We start from the raw sequence: 27,783 nt of genomic DNA, 5'->3' as shown, positions 1-27,783 counted from the left end.
TGTGACAAGTGTTTATAGCCATACAAGCTTTAAAGAAGTTTCCAAAAAAATTGGGCCAAAACAATCCTAAAATTCAGAAGAGATCCACCCCAGGAGAGGTAAAAAAGGAATCTGTATCCCAGGAATACTGCCAAACTCATTTTTCTGCATTACCAAAGCATAACGGGCATACATTTTTATTGGTTCTAATTGACACCTTTTCATGGTGGCCCAAGGCACTCCCATGGGGAACCAACAAAGCCAGAAAATTGGTCAAATTTTTACAAAAAGAATTCCAAGATTTGGTGTTCCAGAAGGACTCGCTCCAGACAGAGGACCTCATTTTGTAGCAGAAACAACCCAAGGAATATCTAGGTTCCTGAATATGGAATGGGACTTACATACCACAGAGACTGCACTGAGGTAGCCAGGTAGAATGAGCCAAACTTTAAAAAGACGGTCAGGAAAATATGTAAGAAATGCATCTGAAATGAGTCTAAGTTCTTCCCTTTCATTGAGAATTCAAATAACTTTAGAGTTAGGGACGGGGCTAGTCTTTTAAAAATCTTTTATGGAGAACCACAAGCCTTCCAGATTTGACTGGAAAATGTGATCACATGCATGTGATCAGCTGGTGATCAGTAACTTACTGAACTATCTTGTCTTTGGCAAGAGTTCCTTCTTCCCTCCATAGATACATGTAACTAAGAACTCCAGTGTCCCTGGATGTGCCTGTACACAGAGTGAAGCGGATGGGGCCAGGATCTTTCCAGTGGTGCCCAGTGACAGGACAAGGGGAAAATGGGAACAAACTGGAACACAGGCAGTTTCATCTGAAGATGAGGAAAAACTTATTTATTTTGAGGGTTACAGAGCGCTGGAATGAGCTTCCCAGAGAGACTGTGGAGTCTGCTTCTCCAAAGATATTCAAAACTTGCCTGGATACCTTCCTGGGCATCCATCCTACTGCAGGGAACCTGCTTTAGCAGAGGTTTTGGATTAGATGACCTCCAGAGGTCCCTTCCAATCCCTTCAGTGATTCTGTGAGCTATTACGGGTGTATAAACAACAGTGTGACAGAACATCTCCGCCCACTTCACTGTCATCCTGAATTGCAAAAGGCCGTGGAACAGAACAATTATCATAAATAGCAAGATAATTCTATTCAAGAAATTAAGCTTGGGTAGCACACTTTTTTTCCAGAGTGTCAACACATACTGGTATACAGCATAACTGCTATCCACATGCAAAAAGTTTCAGAACAAGAGTAATCTTCAAGGCTTCTGTTTTGGTGCCTAAACTGAACCAAAAGTATACAACTTTATAACCAAGAAAGTGAGCCAAAAAACCTTGAAAGAAAGGATCTGAAGATAAATCTGTACTCTAACACAGAGTGCAAGAAAAGCTACACACATCACATCTTTTGTTAATTTTTATTCTTACATGATATTTATTGAGTTGCAATGCAGGGCACATTTTTCACATACAGCTGGTTTTACATTTAAGTAATATTTGCAAATCAAACTCAAACAGAAACCAAAATAAATGAGCTGCAAGTAAGCAGTGACAACCAGCCCAAACAGACCACTGTCATCTCAAGCCTACTTCCACCTGCTTACACTTTTAGGCTGATACTGTAGGTAGAGATGCAAATTTCAGAGGATGCTGTTGTGGTATTTTAGTGAAGGTGGTATAAACTGGGCCATGAGGAGAGAACAGAAAGCAAGCATTTCAGTTTCTGCCCCATTTACTCAGCTGGGATGTATTAAGTTTCCCTTCAGTGTTTTCCAGTTCTATTATTTTATCTCAAGTAATCTTCAAATCGCAATATAATAAGTTGCTTATATCTTCAGCCAAGTCATGTCAGCATAATATTCTTTACTGACCGATAAAATAGAAGTCAACAAACCTGTGAGTTATCACAGAATGATTTAGCTTAAAAGGGACATTAAAGATCATCCATTTCCAAAGTGCTGCCCATGGGCACGGCTGCCAGCCACCAGGTGAGGCAGCTCAGGACCCCATCCAACCTGGCCTTGAATGCCTCCAGGGATGGAACATCTACAGCTTCCCTGGGCAGTCTGTGCAAACACCTCACTGCCCTGGAGAAGTGAGGAATTTGCTTCTAACATCTAACCTAAATCTACATTCTTTTAGTTTAAAACTGTCCCCCCTTGTCATTATCTGTGTAAAGTCTGTCTTCCTCCTATTTATAAGTTCTCTTGAAGTACTGGAAGGCCACAGTGAGGTCTTCTTGGAGCCTTCTCCTCTCCAGGCTGAACAGCTCCCTCATCCTTTCTTCACAGCAGAGGTCTGTATCTAGTTTCAGCAATATTTTACTGCTGTGAGACTGTTTGTTGAATGTGTGTAAAGGACCAAGAAAAAAACTCTTTCTGACTTCATGGGGTGTGCACAGTACGTTTCAAACACTTGTGGTGCAAGGCCATCACCACGGCAGGTAGCTGAAAGGTGCTCTCAGCAAGTATGATATTCTGTTTTCTCAGTGAGATAAGGCTTACACTTCCCACAAGAAAGTTTTGGCTACAAACTTATTTTTGACAAACTTGTTACTGCAAACTTGCTTATTTACAGCGTTGGGACAGAGCACCTGCAAACTCAGCAGGCATAAAGGGATGCCTGAGAAGAACCCTGTGGAGTTGCCTTCTTTGTGCTCATTGTAGTTGTTTGCTGGTTTGAGACTACGACCTCCAGATGAGCACACTCAGCTCCCTCCCCCTTCTCCAGTGCTGCAGGTTGACACTGGAACTGCATGAAACAGGCCTTCAAAACAGACCAGTGATCAACCTTTCCCCTGTCCACTTTTCTGGCTCTCATTCTTCCTCCATTTTCCTCAGTTTTCTCTTTTTGTTCGTCTCATAAAATCATTAAGTAATTGAAAGATCTATTCTGGTTTCCTAAAAGCTGTATGTCTTGTAAAGCTGTTAAGTAACTGCAAGACATACTTTGGTTCCTTAAAATCATATAGGTTAGCTGCACAGTTCAAGACAGATTCTATGTATCAGAATGCCAATATTTTGGGGATAACTGTAGTACATGGATCACTAAAATTGATGATTGCGTGTAAACCTCTGCATCCTGTTTTACCTTAATCTAACTATTTGTGAATCTGGTCACCCCTTTCCTGTCCCTTATGACAGTGCTGACTGTGTCAGCAGCCCTCTGAGCAAGCAAGCAGGACTGGGGCTACAGATATACAAATTACAGTTTGGATTCTGGTTCATTTATGCAGCGTATACTCCGTGCTTGATTCCGTGTAAAGTTTCCACAGAAATCAGCTCACCTGCCCAAAAAATGGGGCCTAAATGAAGAGTGGTATGGGCTAAATACACAACCGGCCCACAGACTTTCAGCCTTCCTTCGCAGTCCCTCGGTACTGTTCTCTTTTCTGCCACGTTACCTGCTTTGTGCTGAGGTTGCAAAGAAGGATGTCTCCAGCTGCTGTGGCAACACACACACACTCCAGCTCCGGAAGATACTCGATACCAACGATGCAGCCACTTCCATCCTCTGGCATAAAACCCTCCGCAGTCAAAGAAACTTCTCTCACCACCTCGACAAGAAAAGGCCAACAGCTTAATAACCGCACATCACCTCACCTAGATTTTTACAATTGCACAGAGCACTGCACACGAGAAGTGAGCACACGGATGGCACTGATGAGCACCTGATGCACAAGTACTTCACTATTTAACTACATGCGTGTTTGGCACAGTATTTACCACAAATGGCAAATACTACAGAATCCAAACAGCCTAAGAAACCCGTCAGCAGCCCTACGGGGGCTGAAATGCCTCTCCCTGCCCGTCTCCAAACGCTGCACGGCGCGGCTCCCAGAAGGCTGCCGGGCCCTGACAGACGCCTCACCGACTGCGCGGCGGAGTCCAGCTCCAGGAGGCCGCTCTGGGAGCCCACGAAGACCGTACCGGGATCGACGCCAAGGCAGAAGCACTGCGGGCTGCCGGGAGCGGCGGCGGGACGGCAGCCGCCGGTCCGCAGCAGCCGCAGATTCCTCATGGCGGCGGGGATCAGCGGCGCGGCACACGCCGCTCACACGGCGCCGCCATCTTTCCTGCCGCACGCGCAGGCGCAGAGCGCGCACCGCCCGCGGGCGGCGCAGGCGCAGTAGGCGACGCTCGTAGTGCGCAGGCGCGGCGTCCGCCAGCCGGGGCAGCCGTGGGGTGTTGACGCTGCGTGGCCTGTGGTGTTTCCTTCCCGTCCTGTGAGGCGTTGTCAGGCAGCGCTCGAGACTCCGGCCCCGCCTGGCATAGCTCCGGGCTCCACCTTCTGTGCTGATTGATTTATTTCTGCTCGCTCGGCTGCTCCCTGTCCCGCCCCGCCCCGCCCTGCCGTGTGGTGCTGTCCGGTCCGGTCCCGTCCCGTCCGGTCCCGTCCCGTCACGCTGCCAGGCAGGAAGCGCGGGCGGTGGCATCCCACGCCCACAGGACGGACCCGCCGGCGCCTCCCCCGCCGCGCTGCCCCGTCCTGTCCCCGCTCCCGGCTGGGCGCTCTGGGTCCCCTTCCCTTCCTCGCCCCCCTCCCCAACCCCCCCCGTCCTGCGCCAGGCGGTGCAGCCCGGTGCCAGGCGCTGCTGTGCCCCGGCGGGGATGCAGCTGGGCTGGGAGGCTGTGGGAGGGCGGGGGGAGCTGCCTGGTGTGCCCACAGCTCCAGAAACACCCTGATCTTCCCTTTTCGTCGGTGAGTCAGTACCGCAGCCGCGTTCAGCTGAGCGGCCCTTTCAGACAGCTCCCAGGCGGCGGCTGGGCAGAGGGAGGCTTGAAGCAGAGGCTCCTCTCACTGTCGGATCTGTTCTGGAGGCCGTGGTTACCTGGCTTGGGGTGCCTGCAGCTCTACAGCAGCAGACAGTGGCTCCCAGGGGCATCTCTCCAGTTCCTGCAAGTAGGTGAGGCTTTCTCTAGAGTCCTCGGTAATGCACATCTGACCAGAGCTCTTCTAACGAGGTTCTTGAGTCTGTGTGGTTGACCCACATCTGTGTGGGTCACTGTGACCACAGCTAGAAGTGTGTTGGAGTCTTTGGACAGCACAGGAAGACCTTGTGCTGGTAGGGAAGCTTGAGGCTGCTGCTTCTTCCTGATAGTGGTTCCCTTGTGCCAGCTGAAATTAGCATGGCACCTACATAACGTGCTTATTCCTGGCATTTGTATTTTCAGCAGTAGGAGAGTGGATAAAGGAAGTGGATAACAAAAAGAAAGTGAGCGTTATCTGTAGCTTTCTAAAAAGCAAATGAGTGAATGAGAGGAAGCAGCATTAAAATGATGGAGCTTGACATCTGTAAGCCTGCATCGGTAAGGAAGATGTTGTTCCTAAAAGCATGAGCTTGGCCAGTGTCTTTTTGTGCTCCTTTGTATTATCCCCATTGACCTGTTGTCATCGCATCACTGGTTCAGTGGTCAGTGCTTTTGTGGATGCAGTTGGATTCCCACTAACTCCAACCTGCAATGATTTGTTTGCTTACGTATTTGGTTCTGATACTGCAGTATTTAAACTGAAGCCTCCGGCTGGCATTTCATTAGGTAAGTTTTAAATAGGCTTTTACTTAAGGAAAAAAAAATAAACCCCACCAAATCTCAATGGGTGTTATTCTGTGGTGGTGTTATTTTTGTTTATTCAAGGACCATTGGACATTGTTGTGTGCAGCTGTGAGCAAAAAGTCATTTCTCCCTAATTTGCCCACAAATATGGTAGGTTTGCCACCCTAGCACACAATTAGGATTCATGGGGATGTGAACATGAGTAGTCAGGTACAGCTTTGAAGTTGGCCCCTTCTCTGAGAGGAAGGCAGGGCTAAGAATCTACCCAAATCCCTTCCAGTCTTGTTTTTCTGTTTTTCTTTTGCATATTGCATTCCTTACAGAAACCCAGCAGGGTGCTTTAGGCAATGGAATAGCCAAGTCTATTTAGTAGGAATCACAGAATCCCTTTCTCTGGTGCATGATCCATCGGGTGAGGCCTGCTGAATAAGACCTAGGACCATGGTATGCTGGCTTTTTAACAGCAGTCTTCAGCTGACATACGTATAAGGATGGATTTTTCTCCAGGTGCTGTGGTTTAAAATATTAGCTGACTAGGCAGCAGTAAGCTTACCTGAAAGCCACTGACCTGAATATGTGTCCCTTCAGAGCTTGTTGCTTTGTTTTCTGCAGCTAATGCTTAATATTCTTGTCTGTCACTTCAAATGCCTCCTTTGTTGCTATTGACTTGAAACACCCGCAGGATGTACTTGTTTTTCACCTGAAAGGTTGTAGTGGTTTCTCTGCTGCTAGTAGAGACTGTTCAGGAATTGTAGTTAAAAAACTGAGACTTCGAGGACCTTGGAGCTGAGAAAGGGAAAGAGTGATGACCAAGATTAGACACCGGGGACCTCTGCTGGGTAATTTGAAAGCTAGGGAATGTGGTGCTGGTTGGTTTGGTTTTTTTTTTTTGGTCATATATGAGACCTAAGCATATTCCTCATTTTTTTTCTTCTGCAGGTTGTATAATAATGTTGGTGTAATTGGTATCTGCTGTACCTCATTTTCCTGGTGATTTTCCTGTTTCAATTTGGTTCCGAACCTATTTCCTGAAAGAGATGAAGAAAGGACCAGGAAGTGGTGCTTGTCCAGGTGTTGGAGTTCCAGACAAGATAACAGAGCCAAACTCAGGTGGCAGTGGGAGCAACGGAGCCTCAGCAAAAGAGAAAGATGTGCTTCCCTCTCCTGGAGAACTGGAAAATATACAGCTGAAACCCAGCAGTGAAACACACAGAAAAAAACTCTGTGGCTATTTAAATAAGCTAGGTATCAGAGGTCCCATCAAGACCTGGAAGTCTCGATGGTTCATTTATGATGAAAATAAATGCCACTTACTATACTACAGGACTGCACAGGACATCAACCCTCTGGGCTCTATTGATCTCTCCACTGCTTGCTTCGACTGCAAAGTAGAAAATGATGAAGGGGTTTTTGAGATCAGAACACCAAACAGGGTTTTTACTTTAAAGGTAAGAGGCAGCACCTTCGCTTGAGGACTGTTACAAAACATTCCTCGTTAGAACACATGCATCTCTGCTACCATACCTCAACCTGTGTTTTGTGTTAATCCTCTCAGCCTGGACTGTTACCTTGTAGACCTAAGTTTCTTGCTCTGTTTTTGCAAGACTGGGTTTCCATTACTGAGATGGTTTTTCTGTAACAGAATGGGAATAAAAGCCAAACCAGGTGCTGAACTGAAGTAATTTAAGAGTCCTGCTCCCATGCATAACTTATTGAGTAGAAATGAGCTCCTATGTATAAAATGGTTCTCCTCAGCAGGAAACATAGATTCTTATCTTTGTGAATGTCTCTATTAAGAGAATTCTGTTCATGATTCCCACCTGAAGTAATCCTGACATTTCTGCTTAGTGTTGGAACACAGTAAACCAGGAACGGTTCGAATTTGGTCAGCCATCTACTGGGGTTCTGTTGTGAAGGCCATGCTGAAGATTTACTTTGTTGTTCCAAATTAAGACTTGGGACTGGAGAATGTAGCATAAGCATGACTCAGCTGGGTTTTATTTTTGCTGGCATGAGCAGAGCAGTGGTTGTTAGCCCTACAGATTATGTCATATGCTGTTAAGATTGCCAGCTTCTTCCTGTTTTCTGTTATCCTAGGCAATCAGCAAACAGGCAATGATGTACTGGCTGCAGCAGCTACAAGTGAGACGTTGGGAATTTTGCAGTGCTCAGAGCAGATTTCCCGTGGGCAGCTCCCAGCTTGTAAATGAACCTCTAGTTGACAGAACAAGTAAGTGTCATGTATGTCATCCCTTCATTTGCTTTCAGCCTCTGAGTCGTGAGTGGTGCTTCTTATCTCTAAGTGGGTGGAGGCACTGCCCAGCTATTTAAATGCACGCGCCAACAGTCAACGCCTGGATTGATGTTTGGAGGCCGTAGCCTTACTGGAGATGAAATTGAATACATCGTCTCCTGATCTGCCACAGCATGTGTTAGGCAATATTCAGGTATCTTATAACTGTGAATTCCCTCTTGATTTTGCTCACAGGTGTGAAGCCTGCATATTTGGTGGTGTCCCTTTCCACTGTGATGTCTGCAGTAAACAAGTCCTGTAGTGGTGGAGGAATAAAGATGTACATTCCTAGCAGTTTGAGTATAGAGGCCAATGGATCAGTGGAGGGCAGAGGCAGAGAATCCACATATTTAGCTATGACCAGATGCACTAGATGTTTTATTTAAAACAAGCAACCTGCTCCCTGCTAAGTGTCTGCTTTAAATACCTTGGTGTTTCACTATCATAAGCAGTAGTATTACATCAAATCATATTTGTGAACTGTTATCTACGCATTAAGAAACACTGTGACTGGGGTAGGGAACAGCAGTAGTTCTGTTCTTTATCTGGGGGGTTGAATTTTGATTTCTTAAGGTCTTTCTCATGTACAAGTCCTTGAAGTCACTTGGTAGAAATAAATTACCTGCTCAGGGACTACTTAGAACCTTCTGTAATTTGATCTTATATAAGGAAAACCTGCTCTGCTGCTTTTGTTACTGATGTGTTGTACACAGAATGCCTACATGTAAGAAAATGTTGTGGTTCTTAAGTTAAGTTAAGGAGTCAAAGTCTAATGGAAGACTGCCTTGGACGCTTGCCTTTCATGTTCTGGTTTGTTTCCATGTAGATGTTGCTGATGATGAGGGCTTTCTGCCTCCAGTCAAAACACCAACAGAAGTGGTGGGTTTACAGGCAGCCTCTTTGCCTGCACCCCAAACAGCTACGGCTTTGCAGAACATCTCCCTTAAGCACCCTTGGACAGAGATACAGTAAGTGCATGAGGAGAATTGCAGTTCAGTTCACATGCTTGCCTGCCTCTTTGTGCATTACTTGCTTATTTTATATTGTTTGAATTGGGACACTTTTCTAGGTAAACCATGAAGCAGTTTTATGAAGAAACAAACTTTCTGTTGGAGCTTCTTTGACATCCTCTTGCTCTAATGCATTTCACAAAATCTAGCTGTCTTGCAAAAGATCCCAGAGGCAGACTCAGAGCTTGATTAAGCTTTCCTAGGTGCAGTTGGTGGTTTGCTTACTTTCTGTGGTGCATCTGAACATTGCTCTTGGAAGGACTTTTGGGCAGGTTGAACTGTACTCTGTAGTTTAGCAATAGAAGCCCTTTCCAGTGGCTTGAAAGGATCTTGGGTACTTTGCAGAGCAGGTACTGCAAGCTTAAGGCATTTGAGCCTATAATAAGGCCTTGACATTATACAGCTTGCTGTCCCTTCGATGAGTTTCAGGCATGTGAATAGTCCCCCTGCCTACACTTATTTCATGTTTGTGATTGCAAGTTGTGGCTCCGTCGGGGTTTACACATTACAAACCTTGAGCAGTTACTGTCGCTCAAAGACAATCTGCACCAGTGTGACTTTAAGCATATCCTCATCACTTATTTACATATAACCAACAGCATGCAGGTGGTTACAGGTGCAATAGGTAGCCTGGCACTTGCCAAGTGTTTTTGATGGGGAAGTTGGCTGTAGTTTTGTATCGCTGCTGCTCTGGCTACAATCTGATGCTGATAGGAAGAAAGACTTCCTATGGTACCTAAGAGTAGCAGCCTCAGCTGTACTATTTTGCAGAATATGCATTCTTTCCTCTGCACTTTGATTGAAAATACTGTAATCATAACTCCTCCCCAGCCTTACTTTTGTTAGCTTAAATAATTGCTTCTTTTCATCCTCAGATCCAATTGTTACCTTGGTTCTGTGAACATTTCTGCAGGCTCTGTTGTGTAGTGTGTCTGGTTTTAGCTAAATTCATCCGATTCCTGAGTTGTTCTGTTTTTGCGGGGAAAAAGAGCATAGCATGAGATAAAGAAAAGCAGGAGAATTGCATCAAATGAATGCCCACTGCAGCCTACAGAGAAGGGAGGTCTGCTGTTCTCTTCTGCCAATACATTTCCTTAGGTCAGAAATTTTTGCTCTTCTACTCTAGAGCCTCACAGTAAAAAGGCAAAAAGGAGAATAATATCTAAGTCCCAGCTTCATTAACAGTAAAGACGTAGCTAACATGAAGTCTTTTATATGTGTCAGAAGAAGGGGGCTTATTTTCTTTCAGCTGATGGGAAGGGAGAAGACTTATATAGAGATGGGCAGCTGTCTCACTTTTTTGTGTAGGTTTTACAAAAAACACTGGCATGTTGCTGGTTCTTGATGATCCTGTGGAGTCATCTTTTAGTTCTTCTGGCAGCTTCTGAAAGCAGCAACTGCAACAAGCAGTCTGTGATGGACTGCTTCTAGATCTGATAGCAGTTTTATTTCAGAATCTCTGTACTGTACCAAAGCTTATTAAATTAACTGTGGCAAGGTTATTAAATGTGATTTAGATCAGAGGACCTGTGGCAGCTCCAGCTGTGATTGTTCTGGCAGTTTTGGCTGTGCTGTAGAGAACTGAGCTTTTGTTTCTGTCTGAGGGCTTCTGCAAGGAACTGAACAAAGGCAGGAAGAGGAGAGGGAGAGAAGGAAGGAAGGAATGATTGTGGTCGATCTGTTGTTGCCTTCTGTCCAGCCTTTATGTACAGGGCTGAAGGATGTGGAAAAGATCTCCATCTGATTCACTTGGCTATGCTGGTTGCAATTTTGAGGCATCTTTCTAATACATGCTAGTTTCAGCTTTGCTCCCCTTAGATCCACCAGTGCCATGAATGGTTCATTTTTTTTAATCAAATGTTGTTGGCAGGTTCTGGGAGGAGGAATGAGATCTGAGAAAGCATGATAAATGAGGAGGAGTGTGTCACTGGGTAATTTGAATATACGCTGGCTGCAGTGTTCATGATTTCTTCTGTTCACTAGTCTCTTTTATCTCTTCTTGTTTCAGAAACACTGTCTACAATATCTGTGGCTCCAAGCAACTCTGGGGAAATGATGGGAATGTCTTTAACTTCAATAAATTCCAGGAGCACCCTGAACAGGAGGCAGAAGTGGAAGCACAGTGTACAGGTGCCTGTTACTGAGATGTGTGTGGGTATGATATAATTTACCTGTGAGTCAGACTTAGCAGGAAAGTGAAGGATAGAGTGTCAGGTAGTTCTGGGACATGAAAACTTGTCCATGTTGTCTCTCTCCTTCCTTCTTGAGTGTTGCTGGCACAAGAAAGACTCATTTTGCTCTGTTTTAGGCTGTATCTGTTTGTCTTACCTGTGGAATCTTTTTCCAGAGGCAGAATGATAATCCATGTTGCTAACCCATACTATTCCTTTGAGTTGGAAGTTAAACTGCTACACAGTCTCATTCTCCTTAACCCTTTCTTCCCAAATTTAGTGTGGAACTGCTGAGTTTAGCCTGTGTTCTCCACAGATGCTAATTGCCATTTGCTGTGGGCAAGACGGGGTGAAAGGAGGGTTTACAGGTACCATAAAACATAATTTATTTATTCTGGGGGCACCTGTGGTTCTGATCCCTGCTATTTGTGAATCCCAGCAGGTCGATGTTTCTTATCCTGTGTGTCAGTCTTCTAGTTGGAGCTGTTGTGAGTTCCCTCATAGCAAGACATAGGAGTCTGTAGCAAAAAACCTCAGTTCTGTGTAAATTAACTCTATTTCCTTTCAGTGAAGGAGACCCCAGAGGATGGGAGGATGGAGTCTAGGCTGAACTTGTTTAGGAAAGCCAAGTGGATGAACAGTAGCTTGACGGAAGAGCAACCCCGGGAGAGGAACTCAATGGATAAAGTGAACGTCCTACAGCAACAGATGCTGACGCTCACAGAGGAGGTCAAGTCACAGAAGGTGAGTGTGGTGAAGAATCCGTTGCCTTTAAGGACGGGACCCTGCAAGTGTTCATAGGGACTCCCTTGACCTTGGTGTCAGGCTGAGCAGGCACTCAGCTGAAGCTCCTAGTGTTGTCCTTGTGTACATAACCTGATGGTGCCCAGCGCAAGGGAAACACGGATGTCCATCACCCACTGGTAGGAAACACATCTAGCAGACAGGTTGGAAAAAAGAGGTTTAAAAAAAAAAAATCCAGGTGTGTTCTGCAGTTGTAATGCTGGTATATGTTGCTTAATGAATGCATGAAGTGCAGTCCTGGATAGGTATCATGATGCTGGCAGGAGCTGCCACGTTGAGTTGTCATGTTTTTTTTTTTGAACTACAATCCACCATTAAGATGTGATGTGACTGCAGAAGCCCAGCACATGGGTCACTGCAATGTCTCTCTCTCCTGAGTGACACTGTTCTCCACAAGCCTCGGGCAATGCCAGGTTCCCCATTAATGCTAGTATCTCTTCCAGTAAAAGAGACAAGAGACAGGTCCTCAGGTGGGTAATTGAGTTTCACCCTTGATTTGGTCCTGTAAATGTATGAGACAGCAGAGCATGCATCAGCAACACAGTGCTGGAGCAAGATTTTGTACGTTCATGTGGCTTGGAGTGAGGGAGGACTTTTGCAGTGGGAAAGCTGAAATGAATACAGCAATTTCCATTCAGTTTTCCTCCAGAGAGGAGTCAGTTTTGAGATCCTGAGGATCTCAAAAGTAATAAGCTGTTTGCTTATTACTAGGCAGGTCTGTAGTGTCCATTAATGCCAGTGCCCTGGGCAGCACTGTGAGGTAATCAGTTTGCTTTCTCTTTCCAGGAGTTGGTTAAGCTTCTCCATAAAGCTCTTGAGGCAGCCCAGCAGGAGAAGCGAGTATCTAGCATGTATCTCACTGCAGCAGAAGATAAGGACAGGCTGGAGTTAGTGCGCCACAAAGTGAGACAAATTGCAGATCTCACCAGTCGACTGGAAGCTCTTGAGCAAGAAAAGAAGGAACTTGAGCAGATACTTACTCTGAGAGACAGCCATATCCAGGAACTCAAAGAGCATGTGCAGCTTCTGATGGAGAAGAACCATGCCAAACAGCAAGTCATCATGGCCTTGACAGAGCAGACGGCCCGAGAACACTCTGATCCCCTGCAAGAAGCAAACACTATCACTGCAGAGACATTGTATAAACAACAGGAGGAGATTGAGCACCTGAAGGTATGTAGAGATGACACAGTTTATTTGGGAGCTCCCATTCCTGTGCCCTCTGGTTCACTGGGAGGTTGCTTCTAGTGGGAAGCACAGACTGTATTTCTAGTTCTGTGTGCACTAGGGACAGGGTGGGAGGGCCTTACCTGGTACCGATAGGGTTCTTAGGAGCATATAGCTCAGCTTCAGCCTGGTAGGACAAAACACTGTTTTGATCTAGTTCTTGTCAACACTGAGTGCCTGCCTCTTTGTTTGATCTTCTGTTTAACTTACTGCAGTCTAACCCGTGGCCTTCACTAGCTCTGTTGGTGTGTGTTTCCCTCTTGCAAACAGCTTCCCAACGCATCTTAGTTTTTTCAAAACCAGCCTGTTGTACTGTTACCCACATGCACCATTATAATAAAATGTTAGCATGAGGTGAAGAATTGCCAAATGAGCCATTTTGTTGTGGGGAGTGTTTTTTTTCTTTTTTTCCTGCCAGCTGTGGGGCTGAAATCTGCATCTGTTTATTAAAAAATGGAAAAAAAAATATTCATCCCATTTAGCTGTTTCTTTAGCTTTCTGTCATCCAACTGTCTCTATGTTTTTTAAATGCATATGCTTTCTAAGACCATTTAGCATTTTCAAAGTATCCTCTCTATGCATGACACTTCTATTTAATGTTGTACCTTCATTTCCTTTGTAGACTGTGTTTGGCCTGGAAAGTCCTGTCTTATCTCAAAAACGTCATGTTCTGGAGACTTTTTTTTTCTTGTCCTTTACTCATTCCATGCCCAAGTCCCTCTGCGGACCCTCAAAAACTCTTCCTCTGTGACTGTTTTGTTTTGTGGCAGGATGATATTGATGCATACAAAACCCAGAACCAATTTCTCAACTCGGAGATCCACCAGGTTACTCGACTGTGGACAAGAGTTGCTGAGAATGAAAAAGCCCTTCTGATGAAGGTGAGGCAAAATAGTTCTTTTTCCTTGGGGACAGCTTTTTCTAAGTTCTTTCCAAAGTGGGCACTGGGATGATTTTGATACAGAAACTCACTAGGAAGAAGTTTGCTTCCTATTTTTTTTATTTTAATTATTATTTTTAGTTTAACATTTTCTTGCTTTGTCTTGTGATTAGATATGATTGTTTTCTTTCTCCAGTCAAAGTACAATTCTTGCAAAGTTCAGTCTTAGGGATACTGAAAACTAACTCAGATTCCTATAGGTTCAACTGTACTTTTGGATACAAATAAAGAAATTGCTGTGCTAAGAGAATGAGAAAGGTTTCTTGAGATTTGGCAGGCTGACTAAGCCCTGACTCCATCTCGTTTTGATTTCTGCACAAGGCCTAGTGCTGTCAGGTATCAATTCTCTTAGATTCTGCAGCTAGTTGAGAGTTCACTTCTTTTTTTTTTAGGCTCTGTTTTTATTTCTAGTGCTGTCAGTGTGCATAAACTAGTTATGCTTAGACTTGTGTTTCTGGTCCTACACTACTGCTTCAGGCTGGCATTTGTTCTCTAAGTTTTCCCTGGGTTTTCCTTACTAGGTTTCAAGGAATGTCTCCATAGCCCTGTATTCTGGAGCAAGGCAAGCAGCTGCTTCTGAGGTTTTGTTGTTGTTCTTTTATCTGTTTGCTTCCCAGTCTTTTGAAACACAGTACACTTCAGCTTATTGCTGTTTTCTGATCCTGCAATTGCTGTCACCTTCAGAATGGAGGTAATCAGACTGACATGCTCAACTTGAGGCAAAATGCTGATTAAAGTGGTAGTGTGACAGTGTCCTATGCTCTTTTCTGTCCACTTTCTATGCAGCCTAATTTTTTTTTCATGATTCCTGTTTTGTTTTTTAATTGCTGCCTCCCACTGAGCAGGTTTCTTCATTGTGCTTCCTGTGAAACATTGATTAGGTGAGTTTTGTCACCTGTATGGCCTCAGTTGTGAATTGTAAAGTGGTGATAATAATCCTCTCCCCCTCTCCCTGTCCCCCTGTCCCCCTCTCCCTTCTTTTCTTCTTTTCTGTGTGCATGCCCTGGAGTGTGGTGATTTTGCTCTGTTTGAACACAGTTGAGCTTCCTGTGCTTAAGAAATGTTGTGTAGCAGTATGATGGTTCTGAGGTTTCTCAGGAGCACATTCACTTCATGATGCTGCTGTGTATCCTGAAGTTGTTGAGGTTCCAACTCAGTTCCTTGAGTGGTGTATATTGTCAGGTTACAGCTCAGTCTGTGATAGAGAACATGTCTAAGCAGCAGGGAAAAAACCTGAAGAGAACTCAGATGCAGAGGTGGCTCTGATCTGTGCTGCCTGGGATATGGCCACCCACTGATGCAGTGCAGTGGGTAAGCAGGAGATGCTGTATTAAGTCCGCCATTCAAAAAGCAACTTCTGTTGTGTGCTTGCTTATGAAGCTTATGTTTGTTCATTGACAGTGGTGGTTCATTCATGGCTGCACTTCACATGGCTATACAAAACTGTTGGATGTGTTTTCTGGGGTCTTGCTATTCAGGACTCTCTGTTTTATGTGTGGGCCAGGCTAGCAGAGGGCAGTGGTGATGCAGGAAGAGCCATCAATGAGCTACCTCGTTCCTTCTTGTTTTCCCATCAGTGTGCCTACCTGCAAGCCCAAAACTGCCAGATGGAGAGCAAATACCTGACAGTCTTGCGGAAGCTGCAGGAGACTGTCTGTGGCCTGCCCAGCTCACATGCTGAGTTGGTGAGGAACCTCATCCAGGAAGCACTCCGGTGGGATGTGAAGGAAGGAGCAGATCTGAACCTGGACCCTGTGAGGTAATAGGGAAACACGTGAGAACATTCACACCCTTGCAGGAGTCCGTCAGTGCAGGGGAATCTGCAGGCAAGAAAGATCTGAGACAGCTCTAGCAGGGAATTGGAGCCATGACCTACAAGGAGAGTAGAGGAAACATGGTAGTGTGGAAACCATGCACAACTGATAGTAGCATGTCACTGCAGGAGGGGGAGTTAAAAAATTGTATAAACCCTATTACTAGTTATCTGAGAGAAGAGGCTGACTCCCACCTCGCTATAGCTTCCTTTCAGATGGTTGTAGGGAGTGATGAGATCTCCTTTGGGTCTCCTCTTCTCCAGACTAAACAATCCCAGCTCCTTCAGCCATTCCCCATGAGTCTTGTGTTCCAGACCTATCACCAGCTTTGCTGTGTTTCTTTAGACACGCTCCAGTGTCTCAATGTCTGTCTTGTTTAGTTTGGGGCTCCTCACAGCACAGTATCTGAGGTGCAGCCTCACCAAAGGAGAGTACAGAAATGCATGAGAGGTCCCCTGGAAAGTAGAGAATATTTATCCCTTGGAGTTTTCTAAACCCGTTCATACAAAGCCATGTCTGCCCTGTTTCTAGCTCTGGGTCAGTCTTGCAGTAAGGGGTGAGGCTGGACTGCAGACCTCCAGGGTGCTCTGCTACTAGCGCCACTGAGGACCTTGCATTTGTGTTTATGCTTTTCTACACAGTTACTGCCCTAGTTTTATAGCAGATTCTATTACATCTGGTTGGTGAGATTCAGATTCTCCAGATAGCCCTAAGAGTCTAAGGCCAGGCTTGGTCTCTCTGGCAATTCACTTGGACAATGCTTGCCTGGCTCTGAATGTGGGTGCGTGACTCTTGCTCTACCTTGAGGTAAGGAAGGTAGAGGTGAACTGTAATCCCATGTTAGCTGAGATTAACACTGTATTAATTTGAAAGTAATTGATACGATAGGTATATGTTAGGAGAGATAAAACAAGCATGGACATGGACTGACTTGTTGCCTGTGCAACCTACAGTAGGGTACCTGCTTTAGCAGGGGGTTGAACTTTATAATCCCCAGCGATCCCTTCCAACCCACGTGATTCTGTGTGATGCCTTGGAAGCAGTTCTGCCTGTGGACTGAGAGTGTGCAAACCCTCAACAAGCACTACTATCAGTGCTCCTGGAGTTTTCTGATTAGAAAAAGATTTGCATTGTGCACAGGAGGCATCTGAAGGCGCTGTTAATCTCTGTTCTTTGTTCTGATGCTCTGAAGCTTCTGCAGTCCCTTACTGCAGAACTGTCTCTGTCCTAGGACATGGCAGGGAGAAGATGCACAGGTTGAGCAAAATGCTACATTGTGAGTAGGAGAACAGATGGAGTGAGAGAAAAGGTCTGTTGGGGTCAGACAGCAGCTCAGAGCAGAGCTACACTTGAATTCATGGGTCTGTCTATGCTATTGGTGAAGGCTACCATTTGTCTTCATGGTTCTGTGACAGCAGACGTGGCAGGCTCATGTGCATGGCTGCCAGAGAAGCAGAGTAGACGTACCTGTGCTCTGGCGTACATGACAGGAGCATGGCAGTGGCCCCTGACACAGAGGCCAGAACTGGCCTTTGAATTAACCTCTGCCCTTGTGCCCTTCCAGTGAGTATGATGAGTACGGGTTTATGACTGTACCTGACTACGAAGTTGAGGACTGGAAACTTCTGGCCAAAATTCAAGCCCTAGAGATGAAGTCCAACAACCTGCGGAGCCAGGAGGTAGTGGAGAAGCCCCTTCGTGACAGGTGGAATAGCATTGGAGAGCTGAGTCCCTCTGCAGAGCTGAAAAGCCTTATTCGAAGTGGCATTCCTGTGGAGCATCGGCAGCGGGTCTGGAAGTGGATTGTCAGCCAGCACTGCAGCTATCTGCCTGACCACTACCAGCGGCTGTTAAGACAGAGCAAGAGCACTGAGCACCCTGCCTGTCGGCAGATTGAGCTTGACCTGCCCCGGACACTGACCAACAACAAACATTTTTCATCTCCCACTTCCCAGCTCATCCCCAAGCTCCGAAGGGTGCTTCTGGCATTCTCCTGGCACAATCCTGCCATTGGATACTGCCAGGGACTGAACAGGTGAGGAACCAGGTATGCTGCTTCTTCATGGGCTAGCACTGAGATGATGTAGATAACTTTCTCTAGGCTGTGATTCAAACAGTCCCAGGCTCCTGTCTCTCTCTAGAGCTGTACTAGCTCTAGGTATTTTCCTGCTGTATTCTGCATATGGTGTCTTTTTTTCCACCCAGTGTTATTGTTGTGTTGTAGCAAGCAAAAGAATGCACTTGTTTGTCTTCTTCCTATTTTGTAACTTATAGAGGAAAAGCTATAGGAGGTGGAGTGATGCAGTCTCAGATTAATGTCATGAGATATAGGCTGAATCTGTGAGTCATAATGTGCTCAGAAGAACAGCCTGGTGATTGCGTTTGTCTGGCAATAGTTGGAAGAAATGTTAAGAAGTGCTAGGAGTTGGGGCAGATGATGCATGAGGAGAAGCTAAGGAAATTGATCTTGTTGTATCTGAAGAATTACAGAGTCAAAAGGAACCTTAAAGGTCATCTATTCCAACTCCCCTGCAGTGAACAGGGACACCTACAGCTAGATCATGTTGCTCAGAGTCCCGTCGAGCCTGACCCTGAAGGTCTCCAGGGACGGGGCATCCACAACCTCTTTGGGCAACCTGTGCCAATGCCTCACCACCTTTATTGTAAAACAAACAAACAAACAAACAAAAAACTCTTTCCTTATAGCCAATCTAAATATCTCCTCTTAGTGTGAAAGCATTTTCCCTTGTCCTATCACAGCAGATCCTGCTAAAGAGTCTGTCCCCTTTGTTCCTGTAGCCCCCCTTTAGATGCTGGAAGGCCACCACCAGGTCTCCTGTAGCTTTCTCTTCTCCAGGCTGAACAGCCCAGCAATATCACTCTGTGAGGCTCAGGGAATCTAAAAGCTTCTTTCACTTTCCAAATTTTAGCTACAGAAAAGATAAAAAACAGACTTCTAAGAAATGTGTAGCCTATGAAAAGAGGCACCAGTCACTAGCTGCAGGAAGGGAGTTTCTGATTGTACATTTTCATGTGAGGAAAATCTAGGTAAGCCATTCCTATTACTCTTTGGATGGTCTTCAGAAAGACATTTTCCATTCCAGAAATCCCTTGATATTAGGTGTTACAGAATTATAAAATGGATCAGATTGGAAGGAACCTTTAAAGATAATATAGTTCCGATCTGCCCTGCCCTCCCTGGGATACCTTCCAATTGATCACACAGCTGAAAGTCTGATCCAGCCTCTGTATGCTTCCCCAGCCTTGAACTCTTTCCAGCTAGCTAAGGGGAGGTAAGTCAGAGCTAAAGGGAGTAAGGGTGGATGGATGGGAGGATGAGGTGAGCCACGTCACATAATATGAAATATCTCTAAGTAAGCTGTTTCCCATGTTGAAATAGCCATAATCAGCACATTTTACTAAATGCAAGGATCTCTACAGAACATTCCATTAGCTCGGGAGCCTAGTTTTGTTGCAGAAGCTCTTTTTTTGATGCTTCCTGTTGGCTGACAGAAGCATGCAGGAAAGAAAAGCATAGACCCTGGGTTCCTTTGGAAGCCTGCAGAACAGATCATTCTCTGACCTACTGTGCTCCCTCACAGAGCTAGAGACAGGCCAGTAAGAATCTTGGATTCTCCTGTTCCTGTGTTGGACTGTGTCTCTTCCTGCAGTGTGGTGTTGCCTCACTTTGTCTTGTTTGTCACAGATTGGCAGCTGTTGCCCTGCTGGTCCTGGAAGATGAGGAAAATGCTTTCTGGTGTCTGGTCCATATTGTGGAGAACCTAATGCCAGCAGACTACTATAGTGACACTCTGATAACATCACAGGTGAGCTGGCACCCCCACTTCTGCTTGTACTACTCTGTGGTGATTTACAGAAAAGGGTTAAAAACAAGTAGTCAACTTGCAGTGTGTTTGACTTCTGACAGTTGACATCATCTTGTAGTTCTTTCCATTATGGTTACAAAGTTGTTTAAGAAATGGGGCACTGCTTGTGAATAATCACTTGGATATTGGGTTAGTCAGGGGAGAGGAGCCCATTAGCTGTGCGTTTATTGAAAGGAGGATCCAGTAAAAGTGAAGTGGCTAACTCTGACACAAAGAACCAAATATGAAGAAAGTGTCTTTTTGGGAACTGCTCTCCATCTTTGGAGTGCCCTGTGCAGATGAAGGAAGGTACTGGAATTTTTATATCAACTGTGTTTCAGTTTAGGATCAAATGCAGTTTAATTCTGGCTTTGGAACAACCTGCAGATCAGAAGGCGCTGTGGCCATTTGATATAACATGTTGTTTTACCCTCCTGTTTGAAGTCAGTGGATTTCAAAGTTTTCAAGGCATGTTGTTAGGTATCATAGAAACATAGAACAGCCTGGGTTGAAAAGGACCACGATGATCATCGAGTTTCAACCCCCCTGCTATGTGCAGGGTCACCAACCACCAGACCAGGCTGCCCAGAGCCACATCCAGCCTGGCCTTGAATGCCTCCAGGGATGGGGCATCCACAACCTCCTGGGGCAAGCTATTCCAGTGTATCACCACCCTCTGTGTGAAAAACTTTCTCCTAATATCTAACCTAAACATTCCCCCTTGTTTAAAACCATTCCCCCTTGTCCTATCACTATCCACCCTTGTAAACAGCCCTTCCCCCTCCTGCTTATATGCTCCTTTCAAATAGTGGAAGGCCACAATGAAGTCTCCCTGGAGCCTTCTCTTCTCCAAGCTAAACAAGCCCAGTTCCCTCAACCTTTCCTCATAGGAGAGGTGCCCCAGCCCTCTGATCATCTTAGTGGCCCTCCTCTGGACCTACTCCAAGAGCTCCCTGTCCTTCCTGTACTGGAGGCCCCAGACCTGGATGCAGTTCTCCAGATGGGGCCTCACAAGAGCTGAGTAGAGGTGCACAATCACCTCTCTCTCCCTGCTGGCCGTCCCTTTTTTAATGCAGCCCAGAACACAGTTGGCCTTCTGGGCTGCAGGCACACACTCCTGGCTCATGTCTAGCTTCTCATCTACTGGGACCCCCAAGTCCTTCTCCGCAGGGCTGCTCTCAAGGAGATCTTCCCCAGTTTGCATAAATACCTGGGATTGCCCTGAGCCTAGTGCAGCACCCTGTTGATGTTGAAGAGCACTGGTCCCAAGACCGACTCCTTATCAGATGTAAGATGTCCCTCCAGATGGACACAGCCAAGATACATTCCATGTAGTTCAGTGGTGTGATTGTGGCACTCTCATCCAGCAGCACCCAGTCTGGTGCTCCTGGCCATGATCTTGGCATCTCTGTTGCGCATGATCATCTCATAGAGAGAAGGGTTACTGTTGTGGGGCTGCAGTAGAGGCTACAAGCATGAGTAGCAGAGTGTGACTGATTGCGATACTGAATTGTTTGTTGGTGTTTACTGTGACAGGGCCATGCTGTTTCTCATGTCTCTGGGAAACAAGTCTCTGGCCAGCCCACAGAGACTTGAGAAGCAGCCAAATTATTGTGCAGACTGTCTGTGATGTAGTGGTCTGTAGTCAGTAGTGCTGACAGTGGAAATTTGACAGACTACAGTCAATACTTGACAAGTAGGGACTGCTAGGGGAAAAAATGACAGGAGGCTCTCCTATGTTTGCTGAGAAATGACCGTCAGTGAGCCTTTTTTGGAAAGACTTCGTGGCCTCATTTGGCCCCTGAAAATATAGCCAAGATGAAAGTAAAGAGGTAGGCCTAGCGTCTTTGTGGCTTGGCTTGACAGAGTGAAAGCTGGCTGAGAATGTTAAGATTTAGTTCTTGCAGACTTGAAAGACCAGAGCATATCACTTTGTCTGGTTTGTACTACAGGGCCAAAGGTAAGTAGGCTGACAGAACTGGTATAGTAATATGATATGGTGTAGGGAAAGACATAACCCTGGTCTTGCTCTGTACACTTCCTCTCATAAAGCCACAGCTTCCTTGAGATGAAGCCTTTATAAACTTGATTAAAGGATCTTACCAGCTGTGCGTGTGTGCGTAGGTTCATGCAGCAACAAGCAAAGCAGATAGCAGAGAGCCCACAGAGAAGTGAAGTGAGAAGATTAGCTCTTTCTCACGAAGACAGAGAGGGGTCTTACCTATGCCGTCTATTAGGTGATGTGCAGTCATTCAGACCTGAGCGTGCTTTTAGTCCCTGTCATTCAGTGGGTTTCTCATGACATCACAGAAAATAACAGTAAGACAGAAAATAACAGTAAGACTAATGTGGAAAGATGTGTCAGTGTTTTCCCTTGTGACTTTGAGATTGAGAACTCTTCTCACTGCGTGAGAAGAGCACACTTCTGCACATCTCAGCCCTGTTTCAGCTCCACACCTTTCACTTGGTACCACACAGAAGTTTACTGCTCAGTAATTCTGAAGGGCTGAGAGACAATGAGATTTTGTGCACTTCTTGGGATGTGTTTAGGCTAGAAGGCAGCACCAGTGGCACGTGTAGGCCACTGTTCTGCTGCACTGTTCCTCTCCTTCACCACTAGGATGGTTTGTGCTTGCTAATTAATTTTTTTTTTTTTCTTTTTGGTCAAGATTAGGTAGATCAGAGAGTCTTCAAAGACTTCCTGGCAGAGAAGCTGCCTCGCCTCATGGCTCATTTTGAGCAGTATCAGATCGATGTCTCACTCATCACCTTCAACTGGTTTCTGGTGGCCTTTGTGGACAGCTTGGTCAGTGACATCCTCCTGCGAGTCTGGGATGCTTTCTTGTATGAAGGAACTAAGGTAAAACCCTTAATCAAGGCCTTCTTTCCATCTGCATCACATCTGACATGACCGCAGATTGATGAACATTCACATGTGTCAGAGAGGTGTGGGGATGAGCCTCTTGTCCTGTCCTGCCTCTTTAGTGCAATGCCTTGATGTCTCCTTTAGTGCAAAGCCTTCAACTCTCCTCTGTTGCTGTGTATTTGATGCCTAGGCAGACCTAGTCTTTGATATTGTGTGTGGTGCTCCTGGCATTTCTTAGCATGTAGTCCTGCTGTAAAACAGTTCTATGACATGGTCCCCTCTGCTCTATAACTCAGATACAGCTGAGAGCGGACAGAAGATGGGCAGAGATTTAATATTCCTGAAAATAACTGTGAATTTTGCACTGTCCCTCTGCATAAGGAGAACTGGAAAACCCTTGTGAGATTAGTTTTAGGGTTCTTTCGGAGGCTCTGGTATGCTCTAGAGTTGTAAATTAGCTTACAGAGGGTTGTTCTGCTGGGTTTGTTCTTTCAGGTTTAGCTCTGTGCTTCTTTAGGCCCACCCTAAAGCAGCCTATTGAGTACAGGAGAAGCGCAGCAACCACATATACTGTAGTGTGTATCCCTTACCCTATGTTTTAAGCCAGGAGAGCCCGACCCCTCAGTTGCCTAAGACTTTGACAACTGAAATGCCTTTCAACTTTCCAGGTGATTTTCCGCTATGCTCTTGCAATTTTTAAATACAACGAGGAGGAAATCCTAAGAATTCATGACAGTGTGGAGATCTACCAGTACCTACGTTTTTTCACAAGGATGATCGTGGATGGCAGGTAGGATGGACTGTGAGGTGCTGTCAATCTCATATCTTAGGCCTGGATAATCTGTTCATCTTAGGCCTGGTTCATCTGTTACATCAACCTAAAAAGAGATGTCACTAGCCTGTTAACAGATGCATACATTAGCATGTCAACAAGACATAGGCCTATGTCCTTCTTTTTTGGCTTTTCCTGCATGCTATTACTTAAGACCTGTTTGACTTGGACAAAGTCATGCTACAACAGGCCTGTCCAGAAAGTCTGGGTTAGCCCTCTTTTTCAGCAGCTGGAACTTGGCAGTCCTATCTGCTGGGTTTCTTACAGCTGAAATGATCAGGGTATTTGGGAACACAGTGCCACTCATAGCCTTTAATAGCACCAAGTGCTTAAGAATAACAGTTGTATAATCAGAAGAGCTGAGCACAGGGACTGTTCCTTCTCCAAGGAAGATGAGTCATCTGAGTTGATTTTGGATAGCCCATCTCCTCGCTGCATGCTGCGTACCTTAAAAGTGTACCTTAAAAGTGTACTTTAAAAGGTTCCCTTGGGTTGTTGTTTGTGTAAGAGGCAATTGCCTGTGATTCCTTAATGACTCTGCTGCTCGGTGACTGTTGAGCACAGAGAGCTGAAATACTTTCTGCAGCATTCTGGGATAGTGAATAACAAGCTGCACTAGAGAGGGGTTGGTCTGGGAAATCCCACTCTCCTTAAACACTTGAGTATTTGCTACCATTTCAGCCAGTAAATGGGTTCACCAGGCCTCTTTTCTATTGTAGGAAGCTGATGAACATTGCCTTCAATGATTTAAACCCCTTCCCCATGAAACTGCTGAGGAACCGGAGGAGAATTCACAGGGGAGAGCTGGAGACAGAGCTGTGCGAGCTGGAACAGATCAAAGCAGCCTACGTAAAAGGGAGAGCAGAGCAGGGATCTCGGGGCTTGGAGGAGGTTGTTAGTGAGGAGGAAGAAGAGATATAGCAAAAATGAAGCTCATCACTCCTCTTTCACCTTGTGGAAGGTCTCCAGTAGCAATTATCTGTATGTGACAGAGATGGAGGACAGATATTTGTGAGGAGTTCATCTGCCCCTGGAAGCAAGGCTGTAGATGTAGGACCATATGGGGACTTAGTCAGGCTTTGTGATTGATTGGAAGGTGTAAGAGGAGTTTTAACCATCCTGTCCACCCTGTGCTGTGCAACTGAGGGATGTGGGTGAAGATCTGTGGGAAATAATGGTTGTGGTACCACAGCATGATGCAAATGATCCAACTAGCCCGGGCTTTTCTTGAAGAGGTTTGAAAGAGATTTTTCTGTGCATGTAAAATCACAAATAAATAAATAAACCAAGAGCATTTCCTCACTGGTACCTAAACTTCTTAACTGGCTGGGAGGGAACCTGCTCTTTGAACACACGGTGCCTTCTGTGGCTCACTTGCCAGGAGAGCATGCACATAAGCCTGCAGCTGCTGAGTCACGCCGCTCTCTCCAGGTTGGGCCTGAAGAAGGCCTGGAAGCTGGAGGACATCTTGCTATGAGGCTCAGGCTGGGACAAGTGAAATGAAATGTCAGAAGGTGGAGTTGTCTCTCCAGTTTATTTTGGGTCCTGTGGGAAAACGTAGGGGCATAAGGTATGTCTCTTGCCTGGCTGGAAAATGCTGGGAACTACCTCTCCTCTTTGTTTAGCTTTGAGCAGAGACATCCATGACAACACTGAGTTTGCACCAGAGAGGAGGTCTCATCTTGGTGTGAAGCCAGCTGGCTATGGGCACGGCGTGGCAACTTGGACTGCTGGGGACAGCTGAGTCCTTTGACCCACAGTTGACTAGGATGAGCGTGTGGCCCTCTCTGCCTCTCAGGTATGGTTCTCCTCTACTAGGTTTCTTCACCAACGTCCCTTTCTCTGACACACGCTGAAAATCCACATGACTGTGTCCTTTCTGACATGGTTTCTCTGAGGTTTTTAAGGGAATCCATCTTTTCTCTTTGCTGTGCCCCAGTTTCCAGTGTGGTTGGTGCTTTGAACCATGGGATGTGGCACTTCAGGGGTGAAACCATTTGGACTAGATTACAGTAAAAAAGAAAAAAAGTTACTATTTCCTGAGTTAGCTGCTGGCCTCCATGGATCTAATGCACAGAAGTGCCTTTCCTGCCTCTAGCGATTGAGATCTGATAGCTTTCTCCTATCAGATCTGCCTCTGGGCCTGCAGCTCAGTCCTCCACAGATGCAGAGTGAGTCAAGTGCTTCAGATAAATACAGCTTTTTTTCCTCTATCCTGCTTTCCTGCTGAGAGGTGCCTTATTCCAGGTGTGCCTGCAGTGCAGGCACTCGCAGCATGCAGCAGGCCCTGCTGTACGGGGAGGCATCTGCTCTACATTTTTAGACTGAGCCCACTCAGCAAATGATACCTCCTCTAAACCTAGTGTGTATAAAGTCATCCATGCTTGCAGAGAAAGGGAAAGGGAGCGTTCACAGCCCGTGCTGCTCTCAGCCGGCTGGGCAATAGCCAAAGCCACGGACAACGGTGAGTGCAGCAACGGCCTCTGTTCACCTGAGATTGGTAGAGCTGAGGCCTACGATGTGAGGCACAAGGACTCCAATCAGCCAGTTTCGATGACAAAAGTCTGAGCTGCCAGAGCCCTCTAGGGGCCGACACACAGGATGAATTTACATTCAAAGAGGAGCTGAGGTTTTGGGAAGAGTGGAAATCCTGTGGCAGATAGATGGGCAACAGCAAGATAGATCCACTGTGTGTCAGTAACAGCTGTGCACCTTGACAGTGTGGGGTGAGAAGAAAGCGTTAGTGGTGTCTTACCACAGTATCTCACAAACAAACAAACAAAGCACCGGTTTTAAAAGGATGCCTTGTAACTAGAGGAGCTCCAAAGACAGAAGGATTTTCTTTATAGCTGCTGATCTAATTGACTCAGAGTTATGCATGTACGCAAATATAGATTGTTGCTCCTTTTGGCTTTTGAAAAGCATTCTCTCTTAGATCATGACATGGAAATTAGAAGTGTACTTCAAATTCAATTTTTGCTAAGACTTCTTGGTTTTGCTCCGCACGTACGTTTACTGGCATTCCTCTGATTGTTAATCACCAATGCTTGGTGTACGACCGCTGCTTCCTTCCTAAACTGTGGTGGAAATGTGAATAACTGCAAGGTCTCTGCCACGTCAGCGTGCTCTCACAGATCCTGCTCTGATTCCCTCCTGCCCCACCAACTCTGATGCTCCTGAGCAGTTCTGGTCTGATGCAGTGAACCGGTGTCCTGGGATGCGAGCCGGGCCCCGAGGTTTAACGTAGCTGTGTGCTGGTCCTACTGGCCTCTGCAAGACCTGTGGTAACTGTGGATCCTGGGCTGTTCTGAACAGAGGTTATCCCTGCATGAAATTCATGAGGATACTTTGTGCTGCCACAGCCAGCTGTTATGGCTGGAAAACAAGACTTTGAGATGGAGCACCCAGAGTCCCGTAGCTCCACCTGCCTGCGCTGGCACTTATGAACTACACAGAACTCCTCTGCTGGCTCAGGAGCCCCCTGGGTTGACAACAGGTAGGCAGCTACGGGGAGTCTTCAGCCTTGGTCAGAACCACCACTACCTTCATACCCCTTAGCTACTCCCTTGCTTGCAAAAGTGCCAGTGCGTAGCAGAGCAACTCGATCCACTCCTGTACCTTGGCACGCTGCCCTGACAGAGCCAGGCCCAGGACTCTTTTTTCTGACTCGGGTTAATTTTTATCCCAGGCTTGTGCTTCTCTTCCAGAGTGATGGAGCAGGGAGTGAAGGCCTCGCCAAGAGAGGGGAGTAACAATGCTCTGTCACAGGACCTGCCTGCAGTGCTCGCGCTGTTTAGGGCAAATCTTTTCTTTGTGGGAAAAGAAGTCCCAAAAGCAAATTCAAATCAACAGTCCTATTTTGCTTAATCCTCTGATACTTTAACATTTTTTCTACGCAGTAAAATCTCTCGCACGCTGAATCTCTGAAAAACCCACCAGTTTTGACAAGGGCAGCGTTTAAATCAGTCCCTGAAGTCCATGCTATGCCTCCACACCATCTGCCACTGTGTGTGTGCGCCACAGCCAGTGACGTCCAGCTTTGCAGGGCTGAAAATAATTACAGCAGGACAGGTGCAAACTAGGCAGGCCCTTGTTAAATACAGTGCTAATTGGGTGTAGCCAACAAGAGGCTTCCTCCCTGCAAACCTATCACAGGCCTCTTGTGCCCCTTGTCCTCAGCACTGGGGGATGGAGCTGAGGTTTCACCAGTTCACAGTGCCCAGGGCCCCATTCAGACTGGCCTGGAACACCTCCAGGGATGGGCACCTAAAGCTTCTCGGGGCAGCTGTTCCAGCGGCTCACCTAACTTTTTCTTAGCATCACACAAGCAGTGCGAGGACGCCCGAACTGCAGCATCCCTCCGCAGCAGAGCGCGGTCCTGCAGCGCTGCCCCCGCCGGCTCAGCCCAGAG

The 27,783-nt window shown here is 46.1% G+C and overlaps 2 protein-coding genes across 9 annotated transcripts in view; one reads left to right on the top strand and one right to left on the bottom strand.

Annotated features, from left to right (window-relative positions):
* Window positions 1–4,080, bottom strand: part of IKBKAP (inhibitor of kappa light polypeptide gene enhancer in B-cells, kinase complex-associated protein) — a 32,166-nt gene extending 28,086 nt beyond the window's left edge. The window contains exons 1-2 of the mRNA XM_001231707.7: window positions 3,865–4,080; window positions 3,398–3,550 (exon numbers count right to left, since the gene is read on the bottom strand). Coding sequence (XP_001231708.3) covers window positions 3,398–3,550; window positions 3,865–4,014 — 303 coding nt within the window. The 5' untranslated portion in view covers window positions 4,015–4,080. The remainder of the gene's footprint in view (window positions 1–3,397; window positions 3,551–3,864) is intronic.
* Window positions 4,081–4,683: 603 nt separating this feature from the next.
* TBC1D2 (TBC1 domain family member 2) lies at window positions 4,684–24,666 on the top strand. Of its 8 annotated transcripts, none has more exons than XM_046905634.1 (16): window positions 4,684–4,900; window positions 5,172–5,303; window positions 6,232–6,388; window positions 6,489–6,997; window positions 7,647–7,779; window positions 8,669–8,810; window positions 10,861–10,982; window positions 11,592–11,767; window positions 12,614–13,000; window positions 13,825–13,935; window positions 15,572–15,753; window positions 17,373–17,843; window positions 19,515–19,635; window positions 22,349–22,534; window positions 23,209–23,330; window positions 24,092–24,666. In XM_046905634.1, exons 4-16 carry the CDS (start codon window positions 6,587–6,589, stop codon window positions 24,291–24,293), a joined length of 2,766 nt encoding a protein of 921 aa, XP_046761590.1. In that variant the 5' UTR covers window positions 4,684–4,900; window positions 5,172–5,303; window positions 6,232–6,388; window positions 6,489–6,586; the 3' UTR covers window positions 24,294–24,666. The 8 variants fall into 8 exon arrangements, 7 of the variants coding, with proteins under 7 accessions (XP_046761590.1, XP_046761589.1, XP_015136155.2 ...); XM_046905633.1 differs by having other exon boundaries at window positions 5,169–5,303; XM_015280669.4 differs by lacking the exon at window positions 6,232–6,388 and having other exon boundaries at window positions 5,169–5,303.
* The last annotated feature ends 3,117 nt before the right edge of the window (window positions 24,667–27,783 follow it).

Source organism: Gallus gallus, chromosome Z (assembly GCF_016699485.2).
Source record: "Gallus gallus isolate bGalGal1 chromosome Z, bGalGal1.mat.broiler.GRCg7b, whole genome shotgun sequence".
Taxonomy (NCBI): domain Eukaryota; kingdom Metazoa; phylum Chordata; class Aves; order Galliformes; family Phasianidae; genus Gallus; species Gallus gallus.
The sequence above is the reverse complement of the archived record's forward strand: the minus strand, read 5'-3'. Positions and strand labels throughout refer to the sequence as shown.

Bases quoted from the DNA above. Each gene is read 5' to 3' on its own strand.
- TBC1D2 (XM_004949609.5), top strand. From the start codon at position 6,587: ATGAAGAAAGGACCAGGAAGTGGTGCTTGTCCAGGTGTTGGAGTTCCA. The intron at 10,983-11,591 runs GTGCCTGTTACT...ATTTCCTTTCAG, and splicing joins AGTGGAAGCACAGTGTACAG to TGAAGGAGACCCCAGAGGAT. The intron at 13,001-13,824 runs GTATGTAGAGAT...GTTTTGTGGCAG, and splicing joins AGGAGATTGAGCACCTGAAG to GATGATATTGATGCATACAA.